Source organism: Aquarana catesbeiana, linkage group LG03, assembly GCF_042186555.1.
Source record: "Aquarana catesbeiana isolate 2022-GZ linkage group LG03, ASM4218655v1, whole genome shotgun sequence".
In the NCBI taxonomy this organism is placed as follows: Eukaryota; Metazoa; Chordata; class Amphibia; order Anura; family Ranidae; genus Aquarana; species Aquarana catesbeiana.
In genome coordinates, this window is record NC_133326.1 from 50,745,956 (window position 1) to 50,770,634 (window position 24,679).

The following is a 24,679-nucleotide window of genomic DNA, read 5'->3' on the forward strand; positions in this document are numbered from 1 at the left end:
AGTTCCATTTTCAAGAATGAAAAGATTTGGGGGTACATTTTACCACTGAAGTGGTTATCAGTAACAGCCTTCATATATCCCAAACTCATCACAGGGACAAACTGTATTTTAATCCCATTACTGCTGGAGGGAGTTATCGTGCACATTAAGTTAATAGTATTTTTAATATGAATGTGTGTCCTGGTAGGAGCAAAAATAGCTGAGCAAGCAAGCCTATACAACATCCATACCCCAATTTATGAAGCGTGAACCTGAACAATGCGCTCTGAACTAAGTCTTCTTGTCCCCTTGAGCTGGGAATTTTAGACAATGGAAATTTATTAGATTTTATAACCATTCTGAGATGATTAAAAAGTTAGTAGGACATCATTCAAGGTCAACACTATCTAGGACTTTGCAGGAAAAAACAAGAAAATCTAGCTGCCCATATTCTGGCAGAATATCTGTAATTTCCTGACAAACCAGCTGAAATTTGCTTTTTGTGGGCAACCCTGTCAGCATACTACCGCTCAACATTCTTTGACTACAAAATCAAAAAATTGCCAGACAGAATCCCCAACCATGTAAGCAAAAAAAACCCCCTTATCCGAGCATGCAGCTTTGCAAGCCAGAACAGGATGGAGAAGGGAAGGGGGTGTGGATGAGCTTGTGGGGATTTTTTTTCCTCCTCAACCATGCCAGTCAACATGCCCTCAACAAGAATCTAGTCTCCATGTTGATGAGAACAAGGGCCTCTTTCCCACAACCTGGGCCTAGCGATTGTGGGGTCTTCCGATGGGGGGGTTTTGTATATGTCTCCCAAGGCAGTGCCCAGATCCCCCCCCCCATGCCGTTTGTTTGGCAATCCCTTGCTTATTAGCCCATTAGGATTGTTTTGGGTTTATTCTTGACATTTAGTTATTGCAAACAATGCAATTTCATTACTTTTTTCCCCAGTAAAAGTGAAAGACCTGGGTTAAGTGGGTGAAATTTTAAAGAAAATTAGAGGTTAAAAAGCTCCTTAACCACCGTAATACCAGCATGTCTCTCTATTTCCAAAAGAAAGTGGCAAAAAAAGATTATCTTTGGTGTCGACTTTCCAAAAAAAGGGGCAATTTTGGGGGCATTTGTAATGTCCTGGCATTTTTTTTTTTTTGAACAGCAAGGGAAACTTTTTTCCCAAAATGTTTTTTTTTTTTTTTTTAATGATGTAAAAAAGACTAAAGTGTTTATTAAATGCCACAAAAAGAAAGCTCTATCCAGAAGTCAATTGTAATTGTTAGTCAAAATATCAGAGCACTTTAAACTGAATGGCTTAGAAAGGAATGGGGTGGAATGGGGTGTAACGTGCTGTTATTTAGATGGCTAGATACAAAAGGAAAGCCAACACTGGTCATCATCCTGAAACCACATACTATAGTGAAGTACGGTACTGGTGGTAGCATAAAGTTGTTGGGATGCTCTTCATCAGTACAGATTAGGAAACGGCTTAGGATTGAGAACAAGATGGACGGATGGAATGTCTTGTAAAAATCTGTTTAATTTGGCATTTCAAAAACTTTACTAGAGTGGTTTAAAACAAGGGCGCTTAATATTTGAGAATGGTCAATCCAAAGCCCAAACATCATTCTAGAGTCTGTTGTAATTTGAAAACTGCTGTTTACCCACAGTCTCCATCCAAATTGAGAGCTACAGCTATAGCACTTTTCCTAAAGAGAACGCACAACAATTGCAGGATCCTGATGTGAAGTTTGTAGAGACTTGCCCCCAAAGTCTTGCAGCTTTAATTGCAACCAAAAGGTGCAGAGCTACAGAAATTCCCCTGACTTCCAATTCTAACAAATGTTTCACTAGACAGGGTAAATCACCACTGACAGCTTTTCATTTCTGCCTGGACCCCCATTGCAAATGTTGGGACTCAACCCAAAACTAAAATAGAAAGTTTTGGCTGGACATGCATTAAGCACATTGCAAGAACCCAATCAAAGACATTTTAACTCTAGTGTGTAATACTAACAATGTTGAGAAGTCCATGGGTGTTGCAGACATGCAGAGCACCTTTGGAAGATCTGAAATTTTCCTGGAGAGCCTCATAGGCAAAACAGAAAGATTTGTGGTTGTGGATGGCTATCTTGCATGGATTGTTTGCTTGGGTTCTGGGTATTATACTGCATGTTGTATTCCAGAGGATTATTGAATGCTCAACGTTTGAGAACATTCCGAAAATTGCAATATCAAAATATATACATGGGGCCTTGTATCATATAATATACCATATGCATCCTGAAGAAGCCAATTGTTTAAAATGTGTTAGATCAGGCCATGTGAAAAATGTCACTACAAAGCAGGATATATACAGTAGGCCAAAAAAGTATTTAGTCAGCCACCAATTGTGCAAGTTCTCCCACTTAAAAAGATGAGAGAGGCCTGTAATTGTCATCATAGGTATACCTCAACTATGAGAGACAAAATGTGGAAACAAATCCAGGCAATCACATTGTCTGATTTTTGAAAGAATTTATTTGCAAATTATAGTGGAAAATAAGTATTTGGTCACCTACAAACAAACAAGATTTCTGGCTCTCACAGACCTGTATCTTCTTCTTTAAGAGGCTCCTCTGTCCTCCACTCATTACCTGTATTAATGGCACCTGTATGAACTTGTTATCAGTATAAAAGACACCTGTCCACAACCTCAAACAGTCACACTCCAAAGTCCACTATGGTGAAGACCAAAGGGCTGTCGAAGGACACCAGAAACAAAATTGTAGACCTGCACCAGGCTGGGAAGACTGAATCTGCAATAGGCAAGCAGCTTGGTGTGAAGAAATCAACTGTGGGAGCAATAATTAGAAAATGGAAGACATACAAGACCACTGATAAACTCCCTCGATCTGGGGCTCCACGAAAGATCTCACCCCGTGGGGTCAAAATGATCACAAGAACGGTGAGCAAAAATCCCAGAACCACATGGGGGACCTAGTGAATGACCTGCAGAGAGCTGGGACCAACGTAACAAAGGCTACCTTTAGTAACACACAATGCCGCCAGGGACTCAGATCCTGCAGTTCCAGATGTGTCCCCCTGCTTAAGCCAGTACATGTCCGGGCCCGTCTGAGGTTTGCTAGAGAGCATTTGGATGATCCAGAAGAGGATTGGGAGAATGTCATATGGTCAGATGAAACCAAAGTAGAACTGTTTGGTAGAAACACAACTCGTTGTGTTTGGAGGAGAGAGAATGCTGAGTTGCAATCAAAGAACACCATACCTACTGTGAAGCATGGGGGTGGCAACATCATGCTTTGGGGCTGTTTCTCTGCAAAGGGAACAGGACGACTGATCCGTGTACATGAAAGAATGAATGGGGCCATGTATCGTGAGATTTTGAGTGCAAACCTCCTCCCATCAGCAAGGGCATTGAATATGAAACGTGGCTGGGTCTTTCAGCATGACAATGATCTCAAACACACTGCCCGGGCAACGAAGGAGTGGCTTCGTAAGCAGCATTTCAAGGTCCTGGAGTGGCCTAACCAGTCTCCAGATCTCAAGCCCATAGAAAAGCTTTGGAGGGAGTTGAAAGTCCATGTTGCCCAGCGACAGCCCCAAAACATCACTGCACTAGAGGAGATCTGCATGGAGGAATAGGCCAACATACCAGCAACAGTGTGTGACAACCTTGTGAAGACTTACAGAAAACGTTTGACCTCTGTCATTGCCAACAAAGGATATATAACAAGTATTGAGATGAACTTTTGATATTGACCAAATACTTATTTTCCACCATAATTTGCAAATAAATTCTTTCAAAAATTAGACAATGCGATTGTCTGGATTTGTTTCCACATTTTGTCTCTCATAGTTGAGGTATACCTATGATGACAATTACAGGCCTCTCTCATCTTTTTAAGTGTGATAACGTGCATAATTGGTGACTGACTAAATATTCTTTGCCCCACTGTACATCTAGATATACCATATATATATATATATATATATATCTATATATATAGATATATATAGATATAGATATATATCTATATATATCTATATATAGATATAGATATATATAGATATAGATATATATATATATATATATATATGTTTTTGCAGTTCTGGCTAAACTGCATGGCGGGAGAAGGGATCATTATAATTCTCTACTATCAGAAAAATGCAGAGAAACATGGGCTGCTCTGAGTGGTGCTAGAGGACAAAATGTAAAATGTAAGCATAGTATTAGGTGACAGCTTATGCGGTCAGCTATTTGCCACCACTGCTTGTTTAGTACTTTTACCCCCTTGAGTTTGGAGTAAGAGAACATAGTGGTTGAGACATTTACCTGTGTATTTAATCCCTTTTTTCTTTTGTGCTAATGTTTCTATGACCTAAGAACATTTACAGAATGTAGTAGAACAAGCCCAGTAAAGAAAAAAAAAAAAAAAAAAAAAACAGGAGCCAAACAGCCAGTGGCTGAATAAATAAAACGCTGACACCTAGAAGTGCTGGTACATACCTTCAAACATCTAAATGAGCACCTTGGCAGTTTAAGACCAGGGGCACTCTAGTATGCAAACTCAAACACTTCCTTGTGAAGTTATAACCCACTCCATTTGCACTCTCTTATTATGGTGGCGATCTAACTGCAATATTTACCCAACTAAAAAGAAATACAAGTTGAGAAAATAGTTTTTCTGTAATGAAAATACTGTACATACACCAATCAGCCATAACATTATGACACCTGAAAGTGGGTGGGATAAATTAGGCAGCAAGCAAACATGTTGTCCCTGAAGTTGATGTGTTGAAAGCAGAAAAAAAAATGGACAAGTGTAAGGATTTGAGTGACTTTGACAAGGGCCAAATTGTAATGACTAAATGACTGGGTTAGAGCAAAGCCAAAACTGCAGCTCTTGTGGGATGTTCCAGTATGCAGTGGTCAGAACCTACCAAAAGTGGTCCAGGAAGGAAAACAAGTGCAAGTGGAGAACAAAGACTGGACCAAGTAGTCCAATCCAATAAAAGAGGTACTGTAGCTCAGGTTGCTGAAAAAGGTAATGCTGGTTCTGATAGAAAGGTGTCAGAACACACAGAGCATTGGCTGTGTATGGGGCTGGGTAGCCACAGACTGGTCAGGGTGCCCATGTTGACCTGTGTCCACAGGCAGAATCACCTACAATGGGCACAGGAGCATCAGAACTGGACCACAGAGCAATGAAATAAGGTGGTCTGGTCTGATTAATTATGCTTTCTTGCACATCATGCGGATGATTGGACACCACTTACCTAGAAAAGAGATATAGAAACCACAGCATACCTTCAGAGGTTTCGTTGGGTACGTGCCTCGGTCCGGGCTGCTTTGGTAGCAAAAGGGGGACTTACTCAATATTAGATGGATGATCATAATGTTATGACTGATCGGTATATATACACACTTTATTGTCAAACGTATTGGGACACCTGCCTTTACACGCACATGAACTATAACGACATCCCAGTCTTAGTCCTTAGGGTTCAATATTGAGTTGGCCCACCCTTTGCAGATATAACAGCTTCAACTCTTCTGGGAAAGCTGTCCACAAGGTTTAGGAGTGTGTCTATGGGAATGTTTGACCATTCTTCCACAGTGGCGGCCGGTGCTCAAAATTTCGGGGGAAGCGGCACACACACACCCCCCCCACGAAGAAATGAGGGGTGGTAATCACTCCGCCACCCCCCCGGGAGACAATGGTGGGAAAGCTCCACCACCCCCCGCCACAGGAGCCAAACGGCGCAGATCAACAACCGATCACAGGGGGAGGGGGAAGACCCTCGAAACTGAACTGTGAATGCTGCCTTACCTTATGGAGTAGGGGAAAGGAAAAGCCGGTGCTGCTCCGGCGAGCGCACAGTGGGACATTCTCCTCCCGGCCTCCGGGGAAGTGTGTCCTGAGACACGATTGACCAATAGGGGCTTCCTGATTGGCCGGGAGGAGGACCAATGTGTCAATAGCGAATATTCATTCGCTAACGTCATACAAATAGGTAAGCTTGGAGTCCAGTGCTCTGCGCCCCAAAGCCCACCCTTTTTTAAAGCCTATTAGAGCCTCTGGCGCTAATCACGTGCTTAAACCCCCCCCCCCATTTGAATCCATGGTCCGGCGCCCTGTATGTAGATTAAGGAGCCAGATGCATTAGATGGGGGGGCGCCCCTTATGGAGCGATCGCCACTGCTGTTCCAAAAGCGCATTTGTGAGGTCAGGCACTGATGTTGAATAAGAAGGCCTGGCTCGCAGTCTCCGCTCCAATTCATCCCAAAGATGTTCTATCGGGTTGAGGTCAGGACTCTGCACAGGCCAGTCAAGTTCCTCCACCCCAAACTCGCTCATCCACACTATATTGCCAAAAGTAGGGAGACATTCCCATGCAGCCCTGTGCTTGGGCATGTGGTCGTATGTGAACCTTCCCTTGGCAGATTCAGTGTGAATGATTTGATAGCATCACCTGTATGACACTCAACAAATGGGTGTCCAAAATGTCTTGGTATGCTGATGCCTTATAAGTTCCCATTTACTGGAACTAAGGGGCCACGTCCCACCCCTGAAAAACAACCCCACACCATAATCCCCCCTCCACCAAATGATTTGGATCAGTGCAAATGGCAAGGTCCATAAAGACATGGATGAGCAAGTTTGGGGTGGAGGAACTTGACTGGCCTGCAGAGAGTCTTTACCTCAATCCGATAGAACACCTTTGGGATGATTTAGAGTGGAGACTGCGAGCCAGGCATTCTCGGCCACATCAGTGCCTGACCTTACAAAAGCGCTTCTGGAAGAATGGTCAAACATTCCCATAGACACACTCCTTAGTCTTGTGGACAGACTTCCCAGGAGAGTTGAAGCTGTTATAGCTGCAAGTGGTGGGCCAACTCAATATTGAACCCTACGGACTAAGAAGTTCATGTGCGTGTAAAGGCAGGTGTCCCGATACTTTTGGTAATATAGTGTATGCACACACACTATATATATTATATATTATATATATATATATATATATATATATATATATATATATATATATATATATATATATATATATATATATACATACATACATACACACACACACACACACATATACATATACATACATACACACACATACATACACACACATACATATACATACATACACTCAGATTGTCACAAGACAGGACCAGAGGGTGGCAGTGCCCATACGTAACTGCAACCCAAGTCTGATATCATCACTAGCAAAAAGTCATTAAAAGTACGCCCAACATCTGTTATTATAACAGATTTCCATCTCTTTAATCTAACTTGAAACTCCAAATGGAATAAACTACTAATGTCCACCAGAGGACATTCACTCACGGCAATAAGTCATTTTTGTCCCCCTCTCGCATACCTCTTTGCTTGTGTCTTTGCAGTTCCTTTAACCTAATTTAACCCGACTTCTCTGCAAGCCAGATGTTTTCTGTTCTCCCAGGAACGCTTACAATGTTGGCATAGTAATCACCAAGGATAAGGCACAGAGCGCATTTTCATTTTAATGGGAAAAACTTTAAAAAATGTGCATTCAATGGCTTTGCTGTCTCCCAACGGATAAGCATATTTTCTCATAAGCATTTTCTGGCAGAGCAAGTGCAAAGTCAGTGGTTCATAGACTTTTCACCAATCGCATGATGCCCACTAGTCATGAAATTCAACCTCTGAGCTATATTTATGTCCTTTTGTTAGACGGCATAGGTCAAGGCACTCAATTCAACCAGGGTGCAGTCTCCGATAATAGTGGGAAATTATCACTCATAAAACGTAAGGGACCCGTAATCCTTTATAAGTTATGTACATAACACACCCACACACAAGCAACTGTGGGGGCAGCTATAGACAATTGATGTTCTGGCTCTTGAAACCGAAGACTGTGGCAACATTTTATAGCTTTCTCTCTTAGCCTGTAGAGGTTTACATTATATATGCAAATGGATAGATGTATCTGCGACAATTCAATTCAGTGGTGTGCTTAATGGAGAAAAACACAATGTACCTTTAAACTATTGCATAAAATGAAAATCGCTTAAATTATCTGTCTCCATGACAAAGGAAAGTCAGCTTACATAATAAGTTATCCTTGCAGATACCAAGTTTTTATAAAATGTCTTCGTTATTACTAAACCTCCATAATAAAATAATGGATTATAGAACTATGTTTAAACAGTAAGTTCTAAAGTCTGCAATCACAATATTATATAAATTCTTCTTTGTTAGCAGAAGAGAGTTATCATGCAAAGTGGATGGCTTGTGACAGGGGGTTTAAACTATGGTCTCTTGGCCTTCACTCTACTAATGGGAAAATGGCCAACTGCAGCCCACCCACCATGGAACAGTTTGCAGGGAGACATTCCCATGCAGCCCGATGCTTGGCCATGTGGTCATATGCGAACCTTCCCTTGGCAGATTCAGTGTGAACGATTTGATAGCATCACTTGATCGACACTCAACAAATGGGTGTTTGTGAGCAAAAAAGCTGGGTGGATGAGGGATAGCAAGCAAGCACATACACTATATTACATATAAAGTATTGGGACACTTGCCTATACTCGCACATGAACTTAAAAATGGTATCCCAGTCTTAGTCCGTAGGGTTCAATATGGAGCTGGCCCACCCTTTGCAGCTATAACAGCTTCAACTCTTCTGGGAAGGCTGTCACAAGGTTTAGGAGTGAGTCTATGGGAATGTTTGACCATTCTTCCAGAAGCACATTTGTGAGGTCAGGCACTCATGTTGGACGAGAAGGCCTGGCTCGCAGTCCCTGCTCTAAGTCAACCCAAAGGTGTTCTATCGGGCTGAGGTCAGGACTCTGTGCAGGCCAGTCAAGTTCCTCCACCCCAAACTTTCTCATCCAGGTCTTTATGGACCTTGCTTTGTGCACTGGTGTGCAGTCATGTTGGAACAGGAAGGGGCCATCCCCAAACTGTTCCCACAAAGTTGGGAGCATAAAAATTGTCCTGTAAATGTCTTGGTATGCTGACGCCTTAATAGTTCCCTTCACTGGAACTAAGGGGCCAAGTCCAACCCCTGAAAAACAACCCCACACCATAATCCCCCCTCCACCAAATGATTTGGACCAGTGCACAAAGCAAGGTCCATAAAAGACATGGATGAGCGAGTTTGGGGTAGAGGAAATTGACTGGCTCACACCGAGACCTGACTTCAACCCAACAGAACACCTTTGGGATGATTTAGAGCAGAGACTGTGAGCCAGGTCTTCTCGTCCACATCAGTGCCTGATCTCACAAATACGCTTCTGGAAGAATGGTCAAACATTCCCATAGACACACTCCTAAACCTTGTGGACAGCCTTCCTTGAAGAGTTGAAGCCGTTATAGCTCCAAGTGGTGGGCCAACTCAATATTGAACCCTACGGACTAAGACTGGAATGCCATTAACGTTCATGTAAAGACAGTATAGGTGGACCTGGGGCAAATCCACATTGAGGCCCTGTAAAGTTTTGCCACATTATACTGTTCAGAATGGTAACCGTGTAATTTTCCAAGAAAGTCTGTTAACCTCCTGCTGACCATTCACCCCTGGACACAGCACAAGTTTGGTAGCAAATTTCAACCAATGATTTCAGCTGAAACCTGCTGATCAGCTATGTCCAATCACACACAGAGTTCTGTATTTACAAATACACAGAATTCTGTACAGTGAACAGCAATCTGTTGGTTTCTTCTCCCTGAAAAGCAGGGAGAAAAACTAGCCAGATTATTAAGTAAAAGCAACACACACTTCACAGTTAACCCCTTGATTGCCCCTAGATGGTAACCCCTTCACAGCCAGTGTCATTAGTACAATTTCAGTGTATAGTATTATCACTGATCACTGTATTGGTGTCACTAGCAACGTCAGTGTCAGTTAGGGCCAGATTGATCACTACTCGATCACGGTCCCACTACAAGTCGCTGATCCCCACTGTTACAGCATAGCACCTATAGCTGCGTAAAAATTCCAGTATATGCCACAGTTTGTAGATGCTATAACTCAAACCAGTATACACTTGTTGGGATTTTTTTTTCTTTTTTAACCAAAGACATGTAGTAGATAACATTTTGGCATTTTTATTGGATATGTTTTATAACAGAAAGTAGAAAATATTGTGTTTTTTTTTTTCAATATTTTCAATCTTTTCTCATTTATTTAATTAAAAAAAAAACACAGTGGGGGTCAAGTACCACCAAAAAGCTCTATTTGTGTGAAAAAAATGATATAAATTTCCTCTGCATACAGAGTTGCATGACCGCGCAATTGTCAGTTAAAGTAGCGCGGTGTTGAACAGCAAAAAAAATGCCCTGGTCAGGAAGGGTGTAAAACGTTCCAAGGTCAAAAGCAAGCAAGACCATGTTAAATATTACAGGAAGAACAACAAAAAAGATTAAGATATCAAGCTGCATACCAGATACCACTGCGATGAAAATTTGGGATCTGTTGGATCTGTAAAAATATCTCTCTTTCTTCTCTTCTTTACCACCTGTTGTTCTGCCCAGTGTACCTATAAAAAGAAGGAATGTTAAACCACAAAAAAAATCAAATCAAATAAAAAAAAAAAAAAACGAAAAAGCTAAAAACAGGCATTTCAGGGAAAGCTTTCAAGTTTATATTGCGTATATAGAATATACTGCATATTCTAGAGATGGACAATATAAAGATATCTTCTAAACCCAGCAGAATCATTTAGGGTCAAGAAACATCCTCGTCTGTTGTCAACAGTTCAAGCCATGATAATAATTTAGGCTCCAACATTATATTTTAGAGCCACGTGTGTACCATGAATGGTGCATTCCAGGTTTCAACATTATCAAATGTATTTAAACTTAAATTAGAACTTCAATTAAAAGCAGTAGGAAAGGGCTAGTTACTGTCAACTTTGTATTGCTGTCTGTCTTGTCCTAACGATGGTGGCCATTGGGACTTGGAGATATAGGGAATAGGGGAACGGACTGCTTTAGAAACGTATCTTTTGTTTTGAGTGGGAAAGGTTAAAATCCCTCTGAGTTTTTTTTTTTTCTTTTATGGTTTTATTATTGGCTTTATCCCTGGTGATAAAGCTGTTGATCATATCTATAGACTCCCAAAGCACAAGGAAAGATAATTAAAAGCAAATAGAGAGCAGAAAAAAATTCTATTTCGTCCTATAATAAACCATTTCCCCTTCCCGCATATACTGCAATTTTATCTTAGGATCCACAATTTTATAAGATTTGGCAAGTAAATATTCCGCTTGTGATGCTGCCTGTCAGTCAAATACGGTGTTAAAGAGAAACCAAAAAAATGCAATGGTCCTTTATAGCATTTCATCGCTCATATTCCAACAGGGGGTCATTCTGCTGTGCATTAGGGATATGCCTTCATGAACTTAGGAATCACAGGATTCAAAATTTCCCTAGACAAGTCCCCATTAATACCCTCATTATTAGGCAAGCTGGTTATTTGTCACAGGCTCTTAATCGGTAGCATTCCTGTGCTTTCTTCTAACAGAGGTTCAGGGGGTACCTACAATTGTTAAAATAACTTCATCACAAACATTAAGACATCTGGCAAATAATAAAGCAGATGTAAAAACCTAGATGTAGCACTAAATACTAAACACTTAAAAGATGTATGAATCCAGTGTGCAAAATTAGGAAGCAATTATAAGTGTACACATGACAAAGGTATTTGAGTTAAAAGGATTTATGCTAGGGAGTTCATGGTAAACACAGACTTCTAGAAAGAGATATACTCTTGGTGCATGTACCTTCTGTGGCCCCCATGTTAGACGCCCTCTCCATCCAGTGTTAAAGATTCGGAACTGTAAAATTTCAGTAAACGCTGGAGGCTGTATAGTATATTACTTGCAACGGTGAATGCTCATTGGTCAATGCTGGCCACAAGACCGCATTGACCAGAATCTCTTCTTCCGGGATGCGCTCTTGCAAGGAAGAAGCCTAAAAAGTATTCTCATTGATTAATGTGGTCAAGAGGCCAGCACTAACCAATGCAAGCTCACCATTGCTTCGTATTATGCTGTTACAGAGCCTCCAGCATTGTGTAAAGAGGTTTTAAAATGGTGGACCAGTATACTAGCTGGAAACGGCATTGGAAAATGGGGATCACATTACTACATGCATCGAGGACCAGAGTGGGGAGGGTGTTGCAACTTAGTTCACCTTTTCATTTTTGGCAAAACCGAACTAGTTCTTCAACTCCAGCCACATTTTTTTATCTTGTTTTTTATATAATAGAAGGAATTTAAGTATTTAATATCAGCCATCTGTTTATAGTACAGTTTCCGGTTTCTTCAGCGTGTGTTTCTTGCACATAAATACATCTATTTGCACATAAGAAATCTTAACCATCAAACCTTTGGAATACATTTGTCCCTATACAACCTTTATTTCAAGTATATACCGACATCAGTTGATATCATTGCAGGTTATGTACCTATATAAAATTCCAAAAGCAGCCAGTTGAATTTTATGGGGTTTTTTTTTGTTGTCCTTAGCCAATATCTAGCAGTTTATTACTATATTGAATCAGCAGCTGGACAGGAGATTTAAATGATTACGTGATTGGCTTTAAATAGTTATGGAGCTACAATAATCAACCCAAAACTTAGCATTTTCTTTTACTTTCAATGTTAATGGTAAACAGGACAAAGAGAAGGCGAGTCTCCCTAAGGTGGGCACAGACAGCAAAAAAAAGAAAAAAAACTGACAGACGTTCTATTCCATCTCCATTATATCCAAAACTAAAAAAAAAAGTTTTGCCTTTAGTAATATTTTAAGGAAGCCAGTTAGAAAAAAATAAGTTTCATATTGAGATTTAGAAATGAATAAATCCTAAAGCTAGCCATACACCAGTAGAAACCCATAGCATCAATTTGATTATCATGTTCAACAGTAGTGACAAGGAAAATCAAAGAAGAATGTAAAATGTTTCTCAAATGATCAAAATTCAAACTGTAAATGTGGTTTTAGCCCAGGAAATTTCGCAAATATTGTGCTATACATGTGCATTCGGAAGTCAAACGTAGAGTTCAAAACCTCAGCATGGCAAACTAAATGTATCAGGGTGTTCATATTTATTTTATTTATTTATTTCAGGTACTTATATAGCGCCGTCAATTTACGCAGCATTTTACATATACATTGTACATTCATATCAGTCTCTACCCTCAAGGAGCTTACAACCTAAGGTTCCCAACACACATTCATACATGCTAGGGCCAATTTAGACAGGATCCAATTAACCTACCAGCATGTCTTTTGAGTGTGGGAGGTGTGCCCGGAGGTGTACCCGGAGGAAACCCACGCAGGCACAGGGAGAACATGCAAACTCCAGGCAGATAGTGTCGTGGTTGGGATTCAAACTTTGCTGCTAGGTGAAAGTGCTATCCACTACACTACTGTGCTGCCCAATAATATGAAATATTTTTGCATTTCCACATGAAAGTTCAAAGAAATGCCACTGGTTTATGGCCAACTAGTCCATGGAAACTATGGAGGGGAGTTCTTCAGCCTTTTCATTTACTACTTCCAGACCATGGACTAAAGCGAACCATAAACCAGTGGCATTTCTTTGCACTTTCACGTGTAAATGTAAAAATATTTCATATGAACACCCTGAAAAATGTAGTTTGCAATGCTGTTTGTCAGAATTCTATGATGGAGGACAGGACTGCATCTTAACAGAGTTAGCCTCCCACATGCCTATACCTGTATGGAATTTGTATGTTCCTATTGGCAGGAACTGGCCGAGATTCGAACCAATAATGGGCAGGATGAATGTACCAAGTTGATCCATCAACTTGGGTACAACCAGCCTATCGGATTCATTTGCAATTGTCGCAAGCGGCTGCTATAGCTGCTAGCTATAATCATTGTCTTCTCCCGGTGTGGGCGGCTTTCTCCGTCCTCTTGCCGGGAAAATACAATGACCCGGCAGGAGGGAATCCTGCATCAACACTGTCTGTGTTTTTGGGGGAATCAGGCTAATTTCTCTCCTGCAACCCATGGTTGCAGGAAAGATATTTGCTCCGTGTATGGCCAGCCTTACTTACAGATGAAATGACATCCAAGCGCCCAAGCTTAGCTGCGAGAGCCAGCAACCTACCATTGCTTTCAATGGGGCTGCCTCCCACAGCTAATTGCCAGGAACCCTCGCTGGGGTTCTCGCATGTAAATGCTGTTAGGCCCATTCACAGATGTGAATACCAATATGGTACCATGTGGTGCTATATCCAAAAAAGGGCAGAGATATATTCCTGGGAACTATAGGTCTGTCAGTCTAACGTTGGTATTTTGTAAACTATTTGAGGGGATAAGGGACCATTACCAAGAATTTGCTGATGAAAACAGTATAATTAGCCATAATCAGCACAGGTTTATGAAAGATCACTCTTGCCAAACCAACCTATTAACATTCTATGAGGAAATGAGCTGCCATCTGGACAAAGGTAGGCCGGTGGATGTGGTGTATCTGGATTTTGCAAAAGCATTTGATACAGTCTCCCACAAATACTTAATCTACAAGCTGAGATCTGTAGGCATGGACCATAAGCATATATGCCAACAGTCTCGGATTTCCCGGGACAATCCCGAAAATCCGACTGTTGTCCCGAGAAGTGTTCATCCCGGCCAGAATCCCGATTTTTTTCCTCTATCACGCATAATCAGGGAGATCCCTACCTCCTCCTCCCCTGGGAAGTCAGGTGCTACCTGGCTGTTTGCAGATTGGTCAGTAAAGTGAGCAGGCGTGGCCACCAGAGGGCGATGAGTCCGTCTGTGTGCTGTGGAACTATACTCGGTCACGGTTTCTGTCTGGAGCTGAATCAGTGCTGCATTCACCGTAAGCAGAGCCTGCAGCCGGGAAATTCAAAGAGGAGAGCCGCAAGCATGGCGAGTACACTGATCTGTCTGCCAATCCCCCACTCACCTTTCCTCTGCTCAGTGTCCCCTGCCCAACAACCTGTGCAGGTCTGGTGCCAGCAGGGGGGAAAGAGGAAGAGAGCCGAGAGGGAGAGGGAGAGAGACAGCTATCCCCATGGAGCTGTAAAACAGGAGGGCACCATCTGATGTAGAATCTGTGAAGATGAAAGCAGTAGCACAGTGCTCAGGTTCTTATGCCCAAACAGTAATTGAATGCGTCTCTCTCTCCCTCTCTTTCCCTATATATTACCAGAGATTGTCCACCATGTAAGGCATCACAGATTATATAACCACACCCCTTCAAGGCACACCACTATTTAGCATACTTGAAACCACACCCATCTTTTTGCAGAATTTCTCAATCTTTGGCTGGGCCACGCCCACCAATGAATGCTCCACCCCTAATTATAATCATACTCCGCCTACATCGAAAAAAAGTGTCCCTATACATTTTTTCAGAATGTTGGCAACTATGCATAAGGTTTGTTCTTGGATAAAAAAAAAACCTGGCTACGGGGGGCGTGTCCAAAAGGTTGTGATAAATAACGTATACTCTGAATGGTCTAGAGTGGTTAGTGGGGTACCCCAAGGCTCTGTCCTGGGACCAATTCTGTTTAATTTATTTAAAAATGATATAGAGGGTGGGATAAACCGCTTTTTCTCAGTGTTTGTTGACAACACAAAGATATGTAGGGCAATAACCCAGCAGGATATAAAAACTTTACAAGATGACCTGAATAAATTTATGGGGTGGCTACTGCATGGCAAATTAAGTCTAACATTGAAAAATGTAACCTAATGCACTTGGGGGGGTAAAAATATAAACACAAGTTACTAATTAGAGGGAGAACCCCTAGGGGCTTCCAGAGTGGAGAACGATCTAGGGGTCCTAGTAGAAGAAAGAGCAATAGCATGCAATGTCAAGCTGTGGCTACCAAAGCCAACAGAATATTAGCATGCATAAAAAGGGAATTTACTCCAGGAGATAAAAATTATTCTGCCACTTTATAAAACTCCGGTTCAGCCGCATCTGGAGTATTCCGTCAAGTTCTGGTCACTAATCCTCAGGAAGGATATGCTGGAGCTGGAGAGTGTCCAGAGAAGAGCAACGAAATTAATATGGGGACTGGAGGACCGACTACAAGCGCTAAATTTATTCTCCTTGGAGAAGAGAGGCTTGAGAGGAGATATGATAGCGATATACAAAATATCTCAACGGTGATCCCAGAACAAGTATGAAACTTTTCAGTCCCAGTGAGTGCAAGAGGACACGTGGCCACACAATGAGACTGGAAGAGAAGCGGTTTAACCTCAACCTGCGTAGGGGGTTTTTCACTGTCAGGGCGGTAAGGATGTGGAACACTCTTCCACAATCGGTGGTGTCGGCAGGCAGTATGGATAGTTTTAAAAGACTCTTGGAGGTGCATGTCAGCAAAAACAATATACGGGGATATGGGAAATGATTTTTCTACACACTCACACTTACACAGGTTGTACTGGATGGACTGTTGTCTTTATTCAACCTTACCAACTATGGAACTATGAATATGGCCATAAGAAGCAAACGATCACTGAAATATTCACTTTTAATTTTTGTCTATTTTCCCCTATAAACTTTGGACACTAAAGCCTCGTACACACGATCTGATTTTTGGCCAACCGAGCGACAGACTTTTGTCCAAAGGGTGTGTGCCAGGATCTGGTCTTGCATACTAACGACACACAATTGTCGGCCAACAAACACGAACGTAGTGACGTACTACGAGGAGATTCAGCTCTTGAGTGCCACCCTTTGGGCCCCTTCTGCTAATGTCGCGTTTGGTGAGCACTGATTCCGAGCATGCGTGTTTGTACTTTGGACTTTTGTGTCACGGACTTGTGTACGCACAATATGAAAATCTGACAACAGACCGTTGTCCGCTGAAAATTACTAGCCTGCCATCCAACATTTGTTGGCCGAAAGTTGGACAACAATTGTCTGATGGCGCGTACCAACGGTCGGATTTTAGGCCAACAGTCTGTCATCACACAATTCACTGCTTCAAATCTGATTGCGTGTACAAGGCTTAAAAGTGATCAGACGTGTCATATACGGTTTGCGTTTAAACGAACAATACATTTCAGATGTCTAATCAAACAACTGAAAGCTTAGGAAAAAAAAAATAGGTTTGCATGGCATTAAATATTTTGTAGTCTATAAATTGCTGTGGAATATATTGGTGATATATAGTGGAATATAATTAAACAAGAAAATCAGAGAGAGCGATAACCAAAAAAAAAAAAAATTGTAATAAACCAAAGCAGACAGATAATCTCCAAGGCAATTTATTCATTCATTGCTGTCATGGTTGGGACAAGGTGGAGGAAAGAACACAATCCATATCAGGAGATAAAATGCACTGTTCTGTGCAAGGGCTGCAGATAAACTACTGCCATTTATAGAGTCATTTGAATGAAAGAAACTGCAATGAAGAAGAGAAATGGAGGCACTAACTGCACCAGCTCAACTATGCCTGTCTGCCCGCTTACTAAATCTCGGCGCGGTGAAGTCACATAACCTTGAAGAGGTTTCAGTAAATGTGACCAGTGTTGGGTGGTGGCAGGCCCGATAAACTGCAAACACAAAAAACACCGAAAAGTGACATCGGTGGGACCCGATGCAGCAGGTTGTAGAAAAAAAAATTAAAACTGCTCGGTGTAACTAAATTATCACTACATCTCGCGCTCACCTCCCTGGAACCACTCAAAGCACGGTCGCTGAATGCTTCCAAATGATCATTTGTGCTCCGTTAAAGCAAAACCCCTGACAATCTACAATTACCATACCACTGGAGACACAGGCAGACCGCAAAATCAAATACACAAGAAAAAGAATGCAGCGTTATTGTGAACTGTAACTGTAAAGGCAGTTATAAGAGGTACTTATTCATTGCCATGGAAACAAGGAGTAAAAGTCTGTTATTCTGTGGGAAGCTCTTTACACATCCACAGTGTGGTAACTATACTGTATACATTCAGAATCTAGTCAACAACCATAAAACTAGCGACGATCAGGTTACACCAGACTCTCTTAACCTTTTAAGCACAGAGGAAACCATGAAATAACTTTTGTGGTCCCAGAGAACTCCTGCTAACAATTATTATACCTACAGCTCACAGTACAACTAGTATAAATAGTAAGCTGACATATGAGAATAAAAGAAAAAGAAATGGGCATACTTGTCTTGTATACTTTCTCTGGCAGTTATTGTTAAACTCCTTCCTTATAATAATCAGCGATAAGTGTCCATTATATTGGTGGTAAGTGGAGAAGGAGATGGATTGTCATTGGGAGAAGGGCCCATTACACTGGTTGTCAATGGAAGGTATGCTCCTTACATTGTTAGTGTCAGAAACCATGAAAAAAGACAGAGACAGAAGTACAGTTAAATCACACTTGTTTATAAATTAAAGTAAAAGAACAAACATAGTCAAAACATAGCCAAAGTTCACTAACTGAAACGGATAGTCAGCCAAGCCAGAAGTCAGGGATCAATGTAGTAGAACAGCAAGCAGGATCTGCAGCCAGAAGGGATGTCAGCAAAGCCAGTCTTTAAACAGGAATGTAGGAGATGTTTCTTGTGATGATGACCAAGGTGAAAGCAGAGCTCCTCTGGATTGGACGGCTTAAGTAGGCAGGACTGACGAGCAGGATATAATCAACAGCTGAGTTACTGTGGAGAGAGATGGGAGCCGGCAATTAGCCAACAGCTGAGCGGCCAGCTCAGAGAAGGAAGGGCCGAGCTCAGCCCTGACAGTAAGTGTGAAGAATGCTTCTTACATTGGTGATAAATGAGACAGAATGCCCTTTACATTGGTGGTCAATGTCAAGAATTCTCCTTATATATGTGGTCAGCCAGAAGAACTCTCCTTACATTTGGCTGTCAGTGGGAACGATACTCCTTACATTAGTGGTCAGCAGAAAGAATGCTCCTTATATCTGTCTGTCAGTGGGAAGAATGCTCCTTACATTGGGGGTCAGTGGGAAGAATGCTTTTTACGAGGTGGTATCAAAATGTTTTAAAGGTTAGTTTTGCAACACGCCAACAGATGGCAGCACAAGGCCGCATGCATAGTCACAGGGAGCACCGACCTTCATAAGTCAGTGTGCCAAAAGGAATCGTCCTGTGCACATCGGGAGCTGTGCAACTGGTGCTATTCTAACCACATGCGTTACCACGTCTGCTATTTCATCATGGACAGCAAGTTAGAACAAAGCGCAAAGGTGAAATTCTGTGTGAAAGTGGGTAAATCTTTTACAGAGACGTTAACCATGATTCGGCAAGTTTACAGCGATGCTGCAATGAATTGTTCGAGGTGTTTTGAGTGACATGCTTAATTGTTCTTTGACGATCATTATGCACAAGTTGCTGAATTGTTTCAACATTTTCTGTTAGTTGAAGATCTTCCTGATCTCTCATTGTCTTCCAGTGATGTTCTTCCGCTCTTGAAGTGCACGTGTGTCTCAAAACACACATCGCTCATAAGTGTGCGCAAGGGGTGTGCCATGTGTGCCTGGGCACACCCTAATCCTGGAGTTGGCAACCTATCAATTGTGGGTAAGCCATGATCCTTACTTGCCGACCCCCAGAACCTGGACAGGATAGGCGGCTGGAGTGGAACTTAAGGGACCGGAACTTAAGGGTAGGCTTCTCCTCCTCTTCCTCTCGCCGATATTCAGCTGCCACGGGAGGAAAATACAAGGGATTGGTACCAATGTATGCCACCCCTCTTGTCCCAGTTCCTTTTCTTTCTGCTGCCCAGGTCCCCCTGTGTGCTGACCTGCTCCCCCCATTGTTTTAGGATAACGAGTGGGGAAGAGGCCGGTTAATGTGTCACAAAGGCATATGTGTTGGAGCTTTGAGGTGCACACCCTAATACAATAGGCTGTGTACACCTATGGCATCGTTGTTGTCATGATTGACATCATTGTAGACAATGATTTAACAGCACGTAACCTACGTGGTATGTGGTCAGAATAGCACCAGTTGCACAGCTCTGATGTACACAGGATGATGTCTTGTGGCACACTGACTTATGAAAGTCCATGCTCCCTGTGACTACGCGTGCAGCTTTGTGCTGCTATCTGTTGGCGCGTTACAAAACTATTCTCAAAACTTTTTTTATACCACCTTGTACATTGGTGATCAGTGGGATTAGTGCTCCTAACATCGGTGGTCAATGGGAATAGTGCTTGTTACATTAGTAGTTAATGGGAAGAGTGCTCCTTACATCGGTGGTCAGTATCAAAAATGCTCCTAGTATAAGTGGTCAGTAGGAAGAATATGCCTTACATTAGAGGTCAGTAGAAAGAGTGCTCCTTGCATTGGTGGTCAGTATGAAAAAATTTCCTTACACTGGTGGCCAACATCAAGAATGCTCCTTATTTTTGTGATCAGCAGAAAAAAAAAATACTCCTTACATCAGTGGTCAGTGGGAAAAATGCTCACCTTACAGATAACTAAAAAAGAGCATTAGTGTCAGCATCATCTTATCTGCCTTTACATGCAGGGTCTCATGGCGTCCCACCTACGTTTAGCCCAAACTCACATACGGTTCAGGAGCAGACATTGGTCCTAGACCTCACCTTCACATCCTCCTGCCCACTGTACACATTAACCTCTTAACACCTCACACATAGGCCCTTGTTTTACATGTGGTCCAGACAGAAGCTCCAGAAGTCCAACTGACACAATGGGGCCCAGGCCACCTGACATATGATATATGAGGGTGTTTCCTCTCGCCGCCAGACTAGGGACTCCTTTTCTCTTATTACCACCCACTCCAGAGCCAAACCATAAGCAGGTTTGTACCAGTAGACTTAATACTCCTCACTCCAGGCCTTGGCTGTACTGCGCACATCACTAGCATAATATTACTCAGATACTCTTTACTGTTCAGCATTGCGAACAGTCCAAAATCTGAGTTACACAAGTTCCCTATAATGATAAATAAACCCTCTCCAAACTATATATTATTGTCCCACTAGAGCAAGGAAGGGGTGGTACTCGTACCCTAGGTGCATATTCGATCTCTCCATCCAGGTCGCTCTCTAAATCTCCCTTCTGCCTCTCTGCCAAAGGTGAGAGCACACAGGACTCTCTCTGATGGCGCCAAACAGTCTCTCCAAAGGAGCCCCAAAACTGAGACCCCCTCCCACCTTATAAAGCCCCACTTCATCGCTCCACCCTTAAAAGGGGAAATCTTCTGTCTACATGCGGGCCTATTTTTTGTTTCAGTTGTTTAAAGCTGAACTCCGGAAAAAAGAATAATACTTCTTGCAGTAGGGTTCCCTCTGCACTGCAAGGGTCAAATGCTTGCTTATACCTAGGGCATCAGTAAAAAGGTTTTTTTACTGTACTTATCACTCACTCCCACAGGCTCTCTTCATACTTTGTGACTCCATTTCCATGCAGCCTCTTCTCTAAGGTGCTCTGGAGATTTGAGGCACTCTGATGTTGTCAACTACAATTCAGGGCTTGTAGCCCTGCATTGTATGTTAGGATGCCAAGGGCCCACCCACAAGCCAAAATATCTGGGGGAAAGGGTTGAGCTCTGGCAGTCTGGGGAGCAAGAGATAAGGCAAGGAAAAGTCTTTTTACTGGTACCCTAGGCATAAAGTATTTAAAGTCTTGTATTTTATGGTTTAAAAACAACAAGCATGTTATACTTACCTGTTCTATGCAGTGGTTTTGCACAGAAGAGCCCTGATACTCCTCTTTTGGGGTCACTCACTGGCACTCATGGCCACGCTTCTGACTTTAGAACCACTTTAACCTGTGCGGTACAGGAAGGATTTTTCTTTTCCCTTTGAGTTCATTTTGAGGGCTGGTTGACACCTCAATTTAACAGGAATGGGTGCAGAGTTCCCGTGCGGTGCGATTTTTCAGCCAATTAATTTGAATGGGTTGCAAATTGCATTGGAATGCAAAAAAAGTAGTGCCTGCACTACTTTTAAAATTGTGCCGCACCAAATTGCATGGTACTATGGTACCATAAGACTTTATACCCGCAAAACGCACTGCATATGTGATCTGTGTTTGGGGTGCCATCAACATTACATTGGCACTCACAACGGATTGCAAGGGCAGTGCATTTGAGCATGGTACAGGAAACAAGCACAAAATACACCTTTCTCACACTGTGTTCTGGTATGAACCAACCTTCAATGATCTGATTTGATTGCATATTCCAAAAGGATGATGATGATCTTGGCTCAGCAGATGTCCCAGGGGAAATTTAACCAGGTTCCAGAAACAAAAACAAAAACAAAAAAAAACAAGTAGCCAGGTAATATCTGCTCATCGAAGCAGTGAATAGACGCTAGATAATAAACAAGTTCACTCATATCTACACAAAATAAGAAAAACTGGAAAAAGAGGTCTAAAGCTGAACTCCAGGCAAACTGCAATATATAATTATATTATATTATATATATATATATATATATATATATATATATATATATTCAAATTTAGCTGCCAGGGGATTGTTGCCTTGGCCAGTTGTTATAAGATCAAATGATTCCTCTCTAAATCTGGAATTGTTGCACCCTTCCTCTTCTGTCAAGAAGCGAAAGACATGAATGGATGGGGTGTCGCAGACAATAGGCAGGGATGTTCTTTGGTCCCTTGGTCTGCTGGAAGAACCTATTTATTTGGGTAGTGTTAGGTAATCGGGGTTCTGTGCCACCTGGACAGCTGTCTGGGTGGATGTGTGATGTGCTGCCTCGGGCTGCTAGACCAGAAGCCTGAGGCCTATCCCAGGGACATTTAGCTGCTAGGCTGCCTGAGGGCCTTTCCAGGAGCGGGAGAGCAGCGTAGGGTTGGAACTGCTGGCTTGTAGTCCAACCAGAAGTAGTGGCTCTGCCGGATGGGAACTAGCTGTAGTCGGAGGTAGAAGGAGAAGCTGTTGCCACTAAGGGACCAACCACCTTGTTACCGGAGACCACTGTGAGTAAGCTGAAGCCAGGACAAGAGCAGTCTTCTCACCAACAGGGGACAGTGAAGAAGTGGGAAAACTTCAGTGAGTGCCAAGCCAGGGACCCAGAGGGACAGCAGAGGTGACACTTGCAGAGTATCAGTGGGTGCCAAGCCAGGGACCTAGCAGATCAGCAAGGATGATGCTTGAAGAGTATCTGAGTGCCAAGCCATGGACCCAGCAGGGAAGCGGGGGATGACGCTTGAGGAAGATACTGAGCACTAATAGTGGAAGAGCACAGGGGATCCAGTGGCTACTGGATCTGAAGTCTAGTGAAAGTCTTGGAGTTTGTTGAGTAAAGACCCACAGTGAGTGACTGTGGAGTAAGCGGAGAATTTGTGTTGCCAATAGTTGAATACAACTACTGTTAGTAACAGTTTCAAGATTGTTGCCATAGGAGACAGCGATCCTACCTATACAGAATTTGTGTCCGGCTGGAGGCCTTTATCTGTATTGCTGTCTTCCTATAGAAGTCTCTGAGTCTGCCAATTTTAATTGCATCTACTTAAGGGTGTCCTGGCCCTAACCCTCCATCCCACAGTTCTGTTCAAGAGACAATAAATCTCTTTGTATTCAAAAGTGTCTGGCCCCGATATTTTCATCTTGCAGTACATCCACCATGCCCTGTAACCCACTCTACACAGAAGAATGTCAGCTGTTCATGACCTTGGAGGTCACCATTAGGCCTCTAGGGTCTCAGACCTTGACACACACACACACACACACACACACACACACAGTTTTACCTCCTAGGTCCTGGACCTCTCTGTAGACTTAAACCTGAACTCAAGGATAAGCAAATATTGCTGAAATACAAGAGTCATGTGTATTCTGTTTTGTGTATTTTATTCAGATCCGTGCGAGTGTGCAGTAATCCAGTGCGAAGCTTTGGAGGAATTTCCTGTAATAAAAAGACTGGTCACTGCCGCTCTCTCCTTGTGAAGGGTGAGGTCTTCGCCCCCTTGTGTAGTTTTCTGCAGACAGCCTGTAGTAGGTGGAGCCTTTTGAGTCCCAGCCACGCCTCTGCTCTCTGCATAGGCTCTGTGAAACACAGTGATGTCACTGCTACTCCAACAACTGGGCTTGCAAAGGCATGTGCTGCAAAAATGTATATCCTTTGTGACTATTAAAGAAGATATTTGAATAAAAGTTTTTTGTGCCCACAGTTAAACTTTAACTGCAGTTTGGAAATGCTGCTTGGTGCAGGATTCCTTTCAGCCTGTGTTTGAATAAGTAAACAAGAACATCCTGATTGGCTCAATGTCCTGATCCTCCTTCTCCTAGTTTGGTGCTGCCACTTGGATATTACAGGTAGCTAATATTAGGTCAGACTCAGGTACCTATAGTTGTATTCAAATATAGGACTTTTTATTTGGATAAATAAATTAAACAAATTGTGTTTTTTGATATATATATAAATAAATATGATAATAGGGTGTGGCGCTAGCAGGTGACAAAATGCGTGTTATTTGGTCAAATAACAGTGATATTAAAAGGGAGGTATCACATCCTGAAGTGTGTACCTGTTTGTGTTAGTGATACATATTATGGAAGGATGAAATATCCAAATATAGCACCATCAAAAAGCCACAAAAATAAAAATATATAATATGAAAGCTCTAAAAAACAATAAAGAGTGGGTATACACAAATACATGTAAGTGGTGAATGGTATATCCTGAACCTATGTATCAATTAAGTATAAATAGTGTATATAGGATA

The 24,679-nt window shown here is 42.2% G+C and overlaps 1 protein-coding gene across 2 annotated transcripts in view; it reads right to left on the reverse strand.

The window, feature by feature from the left end:
- Positions 1-24,679, reverse strand: part of FURIN (furin, paired basic amino acid cleaving enzyme) — a 303,958-nt gene that overhangs the window by 107,332 nt on the left and 171,947 nt on the right. For both annotated transcript variants that reach the window (XM_073618514.1, XM_073618515.1), the window contains exon 3: positions 10,427-10,522. In XM_073618514.1, coding sequence (XP_073474615.1) covers positions 10,427-10,522 — 96 coding nt within the window. The remainder of the gene's footprint in view (positions 1-10,426; positions 10,523-24,679) is intronic.